The sequence below is a fragment of the Lupinus angustifolius genome, chromosome LG06 (genome assembly GCF_001865875.1).
Source record: "Lupinus angustifolius cultivar Tanjil chromosome LG06, LupAngTanjil_v1.0, whole genome shotgun sequence".
In the NCBI taxonomy this organism is placed as follows: Eukaryota; Viridiplantae; Streptophyta; class Magnoliopsida; order Fabales; family Fabaceae; genus Lupinus; species Lupinus angustifolius.
The window spans coordinates 9,019,321-9,030,471 of NC_032014.1; the positions used below are offsets into that span (position 1 = coordinate 9,019,321).

Genomic DNA, 11,151 nt, shown 5'->3' on the forward strand with positions numbered 1-11,151 from the left:
AAAAATCAACTTTGTAATCAGCAAAATGAAAAAACTAAAAAACACATATAATATTTATATATTTATTAATTGATAATTTGATTAATTAAATAAATACATCATTTAAAATAATCATTTAATTTAGTATTTTATTTGTAATTGACATGCAATATTTTACTTATTTTAGTACACGTTGTGAAGATTAATTTATTAAGTTATAAGTTTATAGAAATTTTTCATTGTTGATATATACATTATTAAGAAATATAATATGAAAATAATTTATATAATCATGTAGGCAAGAGTAACTTTACATCATAAAGATTAAGTATGAAAATAAAAAATATTTAAATTGGGGTAACTAGTATGATTTTTCAAATTTTCGAAATTTAAAATTCTTAAACAAATTATTAAATATTATTTTCATTTTCTAAACATTTTCACGTTATTTTCTGAAAACAGTTTTCAAGCATTGCAAGTTTTTTCTATAAAAAAACTATGAGCCCCTTCAATTTTTATTTACCAATCGGATCAACTAGCTGATTGATTGAATCAAACGGTCACAAACCTTTAAATTTGAGAAAGACACATATTCAAAGAAGATGATGAACCTTGACGAGGATTTATAATGACATTTGTATAAGCTCTATTTATCAACAACATAGATCGACTAAATTTATATTTTTTGTGGGGGAATGGACGCAATATCAATCTTTCAAGAGTTATCTCTAAATTGAAATATTATATAAATTTTGTTTGAAAAAATCACTGCTCAATAATTAAATGATGAGGAAATAATTAAGTAAATATAAGAAAACATCAAAATCAAATCTATGGTACAATATTGTGTATGTGCTGAACGGTCCACAAAATATGTCGGTCCCCATTGGCATTGCTGTGATTAAAGTATTATCAAAATTTTAGAGAATAAAACATAGGTATTAATCGGTAATAAAATATAAGCCTGAATTTTGATTTATATATTTATCTACTTATTTATATTTCATAAAAAAATATAACTTGATCTATGTGATTGACTCTAGTGGGAATAAAACTTTGAGTTTTGTTGTATTTACATTTTATGAAAATTTGAACACTGAAGGTTTTTCAATATAGAAATCAATCCACTTTAAAAAATGAGGAAGGTCGTTGCATTTATTTATTGATTTACGACTTTTTAATCAAATCACTTTACTTCAACAATAACAAGAGTATGAAAATAATACAATTATAAAAAAAGAAATCAAGGTAATTGCTAATAGTACATGTGTCACATAAAAGCTTAAATAGCCTTTCTTCTCAATCAGTCCTTCCCCTTTTTCATTCACATTAGAGTGAAAGAAAGAGAAAAAATATATACCTTAACAATTAAATTATCATTTATTATTTATTTTTAATTATTATTGATTTTTCAAAAAATATAAATAAATAATATACTAATTATATATAAATCATTATACCGAAATTACATAGATATTATAGTTGTCAAAGAATTCTGAAGCAACCAAGCAACCAAGCGTGGCATAATCCATATATAGAGATCCGTATTTATTTTATCCAGAAGCATGGTGTGTATACAAATAGAAGAAATGATTCGGGGTTAGGTATCTAATCATATTAGGTTGCCCTTTTTATACATAGCTATCTTGAAAGGTTCAACCTCATGCACAAATTTTGGTTCTCAAAAGTTCATGTCCGACACTTTCTTTAATTTGATAATGCATAATTTGAATTATTCGTGATGCTCTTAACCCTCTTACCTGTTCGCCAACATTGTTATTCACATTGTCGACATGATTGAATGCAATTGGATGACGATTCCTAAATTAAAATAAATTAAGGAGTTATATTATATATGAAAAAATTAAACATTAACACCATATTTTTATACGTTAATTTAAGGGGTACAAGTTTTACCGTAAAAATAAAGTTTTCTGAGGTGTTGGAGGCTGAGGGGCATTGTTTATCTATCTGGATTTACATCAATCGCCATTACTCATTTGTTTAGTCCTTCGGTAATAACTATTGAACCAAATGTCAAAATAAACTTGGAATATTTTTTCTGTAGAAGAATAATAATGCAATAATTTATTTTATTTTTGCATTCTTTTTTTGCCAAGAAAAATTATATTGTTAATAAATCTTTATTTTTCCAATCATAACGTAGCACAAAAGGAAAATCATGTCTCCACGGCTCCACCTCCACCCTGCATTACATTTAGACGTTATTCTATTTATTTAGATAGAAGTGTTAAGCCAACAAAACTTTTACTGTATCTAGAACTTCTTTATTTTGGTCAGCAACTTTTTCAATTTTTCAATTACAGTGATTGATTTTGTTATCATTGAAAGAAAAAATAAGTAATCATAACAATGAAGGAATATATTGTAAAAAAATATTTGTTGACACATTTAATGAAACTAACAATAATTAATATATGATTCACAAACAATTAATGAAACTAGTACCTTGCTTGCACGTTACAACCAAATGTTAGCTTAATCCTCAGGCCATGTTTCACTATTTTGATATTCTCGAACCAAAACAGCTATATCAAATTATTAATCACACTATTTTAAAACTCCAATGGGGGCGGCTGGTACTAAAGTAATAGGCTCTTAGACCATTATGCTCAAAACCCAAAGCCATTTCTTTGGCAGTGTGAATAAAAATCTTCTGATTTCGTTCCTGGTTGTAAAAATAATAAATCAACAAACTATAGTTAATTAATGACTTAAATAAAAGGCATCAGACTTTGCTTTAACTTTTAACAGTAGATAATCTATTATTTTCTACTAACAGTACGAAGTTTTTTATTTACGAATCAAACTACAAAAGGAGCACGTTTAATTACAACAGCAGAAGGGACAAACGTGAACAAATTGTAATTAAGTAATTACGTCAATTCCTCAAACCAAATGCAATTCCAGAAAAATACTAGAAAAATAAAGAATAATAATAAAAGAAATCAAAAGCTAGATGCAGTTGATTTAGACAAGGACAAGAAAAAATAAGAGGGAAGGTTACCAGGTGGTCCTTACCAGAGGAGAAAGTTCAACTCCTATTACTCAACCTCAATTTAATAATGTGAGAAAAAATATATTCATCGATAATATAAGAGTTTTTTATAATATGTTATATCACTTATTATTCATTTTAAATTATTATTTATTTGTAAATAAAAGGTAATACAAATAGTTAATAATATAATGATTGTGTATAAAATTTTATATTAATAGATATTACACTCTTCACTAATTCATTTTATAACAAATAAATTATGTATTTATTTTTAAATCTATATAAGATAAAATGAGAATTTAAAATTGGGACTTTTCGGTCATAAAAATTGCACAGGGTTTTTATATAATTATTATAATATATATTATTAAAATTTAATTATTATTGACCGTACAAGTAATATAAATGAATGAAGAATGAATAAATTAATATAAAATTTTAAACACAAAATTTCATAATAATTTTTTTGGTACTACGAATAGTATCCTTTCATTTTTTGGGTAATGAATTAATCTCTTTTGGAGTTTATGGTGGCCCTTCCAACAAGTTTCACTCCCAAGAATCAAACTCTTAACTTTTTTATTATCCTAATAATCTAATGGAACCTTACACTATTAGACTATGCTGTATAATAAATTAATAATGAAATGACAATAGGATATTTGTAAAAGGAAATACGATGCTTCCTGCTACCATCCTAGCACGTCATATGAGAGCTCTGATACATTCAAGCATTCATCTTTCTTCCAACTCTATATATACTCATTTTCCACACCACTTAGATATACACACTCCCAATCAACTCAATCTTTCCAAAAACCGCTCATTCCCTTTTTCCTTCAAGAAACCCGGTTCAGTATTTATACAAATTGAAAACGAAAAACCCGGTTCAGTAGTTAAGTGATGGCAAACCCAGCTGAAGTTTCTGCTTTGAACCGGATTAAACTGCATCTTCTAGGTGAACTTTCTCCGCTTGCAATTTCAACTTCAAATCAAAGTAAACCTTGGTTCGAATTTGAAGAACCAAACCCTAGTTTCTCTCGATCTGAATCCCAATCACAATCTTCTTCCACTTCTGAATCTTCTGCTTCTCTCAATCATTACTTCACTGAACCTGAACTCGAGTTCCCCCAATTTGAACTCGAGGTCAAACCCGACGTCGTTGACCTCGAAATCGAAACCCCGGAAATTGTAACTGAGGTGAAGAAACCACAATTGAGTCGTAAACCATCGCTGGTGATTTCCGTGCCGAAGAAAACCGAGTGGATCCGGTTCCAAAAACAGGAACCGGAACCGGTTCAGAAGGTTGAACCTGAGGAGAAAAAACACTACAGAGGAGTTCGACAAAGACCGTGGGGGAAATTCGCCGCTGAGATCCGAGACCCGAATAAGCGCGGTTCTAGGGTTTGGCTGGGAACATTCGAAACTGCCATAGAAGCTGCAAAAGCTTACGATAGAGCTGCGTTTAGGCTTCGTGGCTCAAAAGCGATTCTCAATTTTCCGCTTGAAGTTTGTGCTTTGGCGGAGAACGGCGACGGCGAGAGGAAGCGCCGCCGTGAAGAGAGGGAGGAGGAAGTTGAAGAAGTAAAGGCGGTGGTGAAGAAAAAGAAAACGGTGGAAACGGTAACGGAGGTGAAGGGTGTTAATGAGACTCCATTAACGCCGTCTGTTTGGACTGGGTTTTGGGATAGTGATGTTAACGGAGTATTTAACGTTCCGCCGTTGTCGCCGTTATCTCCCATTCCGGCGTTGGGTTATCCACAACTAATGATGGTGTGAAATTCCAAATTTGGGGCTGTCTTTTTCCCTATTTTTGGTCTTTGTTTATTTCATCCTGTTAGGGACAATTGCAGTGTACATTGTTGTCGATTTTCCCTAAAATGGAGATGATTTCATTTATTTAACCATCATTATTTATTCGATCATTTTTATGCTTCAATTCAAGTTCCTTCGTCCTAATTTGATAGGTTCGGTTTAAATTTTATAAACAATGTTAAGTTCAATTTAATTAAAAACAACAAAATTCACCAAATGAACCACGCATTTATTGATTGAAACGATAATTGATGAATAGATCCTCGTAAAGAAAGTCTTCGGTTGAGATGACATGTTGTGTCGATAAAAATATAAGGCAAAGGAGGTATTAGTAGAGAGAAAAAGATATAGATAGTGTAATAGTGTTTTGCACTTTTACTGTATCATTCACCATTTATTTTTAATTTTTATTGTTTTCTATATAAAAGTAATACGTATGAATAGACACACCAATTATGTATATATTTTTACACTATTAATATATAAATATTATACTTATAAGTAGACGTGGAAGAATATTCCAAAGTATAAAGAAATTTTGGAAGTGAATGAGTTAAACAAATAATATGAGGTTAATTTGGACTAAAAAAAAAGTTTAAAACTCCAAACTTCAAAACTCATAAATATTACTAAAATATTAAATTTAATATAATTTAAGTGACAAATTTACATTCACTCATATTAATGTTGTCATAATCTTAATAACATACACTATAATACATAATATTATACATCTAAAAATTTGTTTCTACCACCATGGTAATATAAACAAATAAACAACAACTATATAAATTTTAAAAAATATTATATCAACGACCACAATATAATTATGAAAATAAATTAGAGATATTAGAAGCTGTAATTAATTTTTCAACCATTATGGTTGCATCGTATATTAAAAGAAAACAAATCTGAGAACTTAATTATATTTATGAAAATAAATATTATCTCAAAAATATAAACATTTTATCTATATATGAGAATATATTACTTAACGAGTAGATGTTTTATAGTCATATTAAATGAACATTATTGAATCAATCATATGACTAATTGCTTATTTTTTTATTTCAGATTGTTTCGTAAAATTATTGAAGTACTAAAAACTTAAACTCACAACTTCATTCATACAATATTAAGTTAAATTAGTGTCGTTCAGTTTGGATGGGTCTAGTTCCTAAAGTTAGATCCAAAAAACGATTCAGATCGAGCAATTTTAAAAAAATTAATCAAACACAACCCATTCATGTTCAATTTTTCTGATTTTGATTTATTTTAGATTAACTTTTGAATTTATTTTTGGACCAATTTGGATTTAAACAACCATACAAAATGCCTCAAGGTTTATTTATTACTAAAAACTGATTTCAAACACTTAATATTTTTCTTTTCATTTTAAGCCCACGGTATAACGATATAGCCCATCCCAACACATTTTTCATATCTTAGTTGCCATTGCTTAATTTCCTTTTGGGTTATTTGGTGCGATATTATGGGGTTCCGTATGATGCATCAAAACATTTTTATCTGTAACCTTAATTTAGGACAACTTTCTTTTTATATCTTACAAATTTCTATATAAGGGAATTACGCACTTATGCATTAATCTAGTTTTTTGTTTCGTTTACGAGCATGTCAAGTGTTATAAAAGGTAGTCTATTTAACACAATAGGGGATCATACTTTTTAGATGAATTTAATCATTTCAAATTAAAGCTCGTCTTTACCAGTTGAGCTCGAAATATTATAGTAGTTCATCTTCTCCTTTCTATTCGGTCAATTTGATAATGCTGATACCAAAAGAATTAAAAAAAGTTATTTGATAATGTTGATACCAAAAGAATTAAAAAAAGTTATTTGATAAAGGAACAAAGACACTAAATTCCATCTCCATGTAAAAGAGGACAGGAACGTGATATGACTTGACTTGCACTATAAGAATGACTTGCTTTATATTTATCGCAAATATAAATGCTTATGGGTGAATGATTGGGATAGGGAAGACTTCTAGAAGAAGCCTTCATATTAATTTAATTTCCTTATTTACTCATTATATATGTTCTCTAGTTATTTATTTTCATAGTTATCCATCTTATTTGTTATAAAGAAAGAGTAGAGTTGTAGAAGTGTATCTAAGGTGATATTTCTTCAATTTATAACCTTTTGCTATCAAAGAAGTAAATGATATTTATTTCTTGTGTGTCAAAAAGACAATAATTCATTATTTAATCTAAGATCTTATTTGGTGGTTGACACATTTGCTTTGAATTTCAATTGAATATCTCAAATTTTAATTGTTAACATTAGTTTATGATATGTATGAGCTGACTTTAATTTAGTCTTTGGTATATACTAGCCTTTTGATAAAAATTGTTATATTTGTTGACCTATATTTTTCCAATAAATTTGATAGTATAATTTAAGATTGAATTCTCTAATGTATATTTCACTTAATATACATCAATCTAGAACGTCTGTTATAATAAGAGTAACAAAATTTATATATTGATATTATAAGAGTTTTATATCATATTATTTCATCATTTACCATTATGTTTATTTTTAATAATAATTGACTTTTCAACAAAAAATAATATAAATAAATGATAGATAATATACTGAATATGTATAAATCTTTAATTTGACAATACATATGTATTATACTCTTGTAATAAATGCTTGAGATCATTATTCTCAATTAATGAATCAACATCAAAATTTGATGTAAAGAATTGCACATTAAACTCTAGACCATAAAACTCCACATTAGAGAAGTTTTGCATAATTAATTCACACCTTCATTAATAAAATTTATATAGGGTGAAATTCAAAATAAAAATATCATAAATATATTATGAGTGGTATTATAAATTTAATTTTAGAGACGGTGATAAATTTAATTTTAATAAGTAATATTATTTTATTTGGGAATATAAATATAGCTAACTACAGAAATAAGATAACATTGTAAGACAAGTGTTTATTGGAAATATATAATTACAGCAATTGGGTGATTGGGTCATTACCTATTCTCTCATTTTATTGCTCTGTAGTGTGGCCCAACCTCGAATCAACCTGGGCCATGTTTATCAAATCAACGTTAATCGACATAAAATTTTAATCTAAACTCTTATTAATTTCTTGTTTTATCTACTATCATTAACCGCTATCTATAGTTCTATACATGCTAGTGCACATTAAAAAGAATCTATACACCCCATTGCCATTATTTTAGTTCAAGACTCACGAGTTTACTTAAATGATAATGAGTAAAAGTAAATAAATACCACTTTTTTTATTATACAAATAAACAATTATTCTATTGCACTTCAGTTTTTAATACATAAAAATGAAACATGCTTGTCTTAGAATTAAAATTTTAGGCTTACAGTCTAGACTCTAGAGTTACCACTTACCAGTTTTATAAACAAAAATAACTATAATTTTGTTGTTGAGGATTGGGAGGCAAGTACAAGTATATCAAAATTGGTAATATACCACTTATCTTCTTTTTTATAATAATTTATATAGAAGTAAAATCATACTCTAATTTAGTTTAAAACTATCATGAGTTTAAAATTTATGCACTGACAGTGAAATTTTTTTACACTGTTAGCATATTATCTACAATTGATATGTATTATTTTTGTTTGGGAGTCAATAATAGTTAATAAATCAATGATAGATGATTGGCTGACAGTGTAAAAAACATTTACACTGTCAATGTATACATATTAAATCGACAATACACACCAAACAATGTGCCAAACATTATTCATAACCAAACGGTCAGCATACATAATATTTCCATTGATGACAGCTGAAGACACTATAAGTTATAACCACTAAAATTATTAGGATTTGTTGTCGGATAATAATTGATTCTTTATACTTATTAATTAGGTTGCTCGGGTTCATTTTTAGGTATAAAATATATTTGGTTGATAAAGTTCACTTTGGTAACTTCTGAAAAAGATTAAGAAATTGGTCTTCAATTATTGATCAAAGAAACTCCTGGTAAGTACACAAAAAAATTAATTTTGTTATACAATCTAAGCGGTTATATTAAGTGTGATTACTTATTAATTACTAACTAATAAGTAACTAGTGGATATATTAAATACTTACTAATGTTGTTAAAACATATTTCGAAAAAGATTAATTATTTTAACCAGTGTTGTTAAAATCGTATCGGTTATCAAACCAGTTAGGGTAATGATACAGTGGTTCAGTTGGTGGTTTAGTAATTAAATCGCATGCCGATTAAACCGGATATACATGCTTATAATTATACATATATAAATCTATTTAACAACAAAAATTCAAATACGTATATATTCAAATTTATAATTCATAATCTGCTCAAAATTCACATAAACAAACAATTTTAAGTCTTTAACAAATTCAAAGTCTAAATTACAAAACATATATCAATTCAAAAGTATCATTTAACAACCGCACAATATAAATAAATGACACAAGTTCACAACTCACTCTACAAAACAAATAAATTTGGATTTTTAACATTTAACATCAATGAGTCAAAGTTATCTCATATCGAGATTATATTTTTGCACCAAATCCTAACTTTATACAGTACTCCAATATTATACAAATGTCACTGAGATTACACACGAATATTATGAACCAAAAAGTGTAATCTAAGTATACATTGGAAGCATGTGCCTTGAAGTGTTGAAGAAGAGTTGGCAAGATGAGTTTGTAATGAGTTTTTTAGTTTTCAATTTTTTTTTTAAAAATATGTGTATAAACCGTGTGAATACCTAATTTTGTCCGGCCAAAAAATACTTCAAAAAAAAACCAAATTTTCAATAAATATTTTTTATACAAATTTCATCAACTCAAATATATATTTTATGTGAATCCGATTAGATTCCATGAATTGATTTTTGTTAGAAAATGGGGTAATCAAATCAAATAAATGAATTCATTAGCACTTAATGAATTTTATTTCAATTGATTCCAAAGAAAATTATTTCCAGCAAATAAAGAGATAAAGAAGATATGAATATTTAATGAATGATCCATCATAATGACATATATTTAATCCATTTTTCGTAGATTTGAATTTTGAAAAGATTTGGATGCTCATTGATTTTTTTTTTTTGCAATTTGGCCATGTGTTGAAATTAAATACATTGATTGAGTATGAAAATTTGGCTATTAAAACTTGCATTTAAGTGTGATAAAAATCAGATTGGGAATTAGAAAAAAATCATAATCCCTTAATGTTCTCCTAGGAATTAATTGGCGTTCATATGGCTTTGGCTATAAATAGATGGAGTCTTCCCCTTAAGAAAAAGAAAAAAAAGCCAAAAATGCTCATACCATTTATTTCTTAACTGATCCACAATTCCCCTAAACATCATCTTCCATACACAAAATCTCTCATCCACAACAACCACAAAATCTCTAATCCACACCAACATCAAAATCTCCTATACACAACAATCAAACAAATTCATTCATCAATCATTTTTTACTCTTAACATTACCTTTCATACAACAATCCAAAATCATCCCACCAAAAATCACACCACCAAAAACAATAATCATCATCTAACAATGCCAAAATTCGCATAATGTCATCGAGTCTTGGGAATAATTGTCGAGTCATTGGAATCACACAGGCCCCAATGCATACTTGGACGCGTTGAGTTGGTCTAAACATTCTCTCTGACTGTGAGTGTTTATTCTCAATTAAAAAATGTTGATTCATGTGTCCAAGTAAGTCTAATTTCTTAGATCTATCTATTTTTTTGTTCATCACCTCTACTCTGTTTCATCTACATGTGTAATAAATTTGATAATGATATGTCATATAATTATTGTATTTGTAAAAAATGTTGAAACCACATTTCCACAATTTTAAGATATGAGATGCGGTATCGGACGTAAGGGCTATGTTTCGCTCATATTAAAAAATGATTTTTTAATAAAAAAATGTAATTTCTTAACTAAGTTTTAATATGAGATGCGGTATTGGACATAAGGGCTATATTTCACTCATTTAAAAAAAAAATAGTTTAAATTTTAATTTTTTTAAAGAAATAAAATCAACCCAACAAATAAATTTTTTCTACCTAAAGAACTACGTAAGCCTTGATTCCCTTAATAGGGATACGTAGGACCGGGGTCATTCTTGTCAGGCACAATAATAAAAACAATTTTTTTCTTCATTATAATTAATTAATTAATCACACAATTAAAAAAAATAATAATAACACAATTAATAATCCATGCAATATAATAGGGTACCATTCAAACGGGCAACTAGGGTTGCTAATACCTTCCCTAGGGTGTAATCGACTCCCG

General features: G+C 28.0%; 1 protein-coding gene across 1 annotated transcript; it reads left to right on the forward strand.

Annotated features, from left to right (window-relative positions):
* LOC109349631 (ethylene-responsive transcription factor 5-like) lies at positions 3,723–4,924 on the forward strand. The gene is made up of 2 exons (XM_019590509.1): positions 3,723–3,845; positions 3,881–4,924. Exon 2 carries the CDS (start codon positions 3,905–3,907, stop codon positions 4,778–4,780), a length of 876 nt encoding a protein of 291 aa, XP_019446054.1. The 5' UTR covers positions 3,723–3,845; positions 3,881–3,904; the 3' UTR covers positions 4,781–4,924.

Excerpts from the sequence above, each read along its gene's own strand:
- LOC109349631 (XM_019590509.1), top strand. The coding sequence starts at position 3,905 with ATGGCAAACCCAGCTGAAGTTTCTGCTTTGAACCGGATTAAACTGCAT.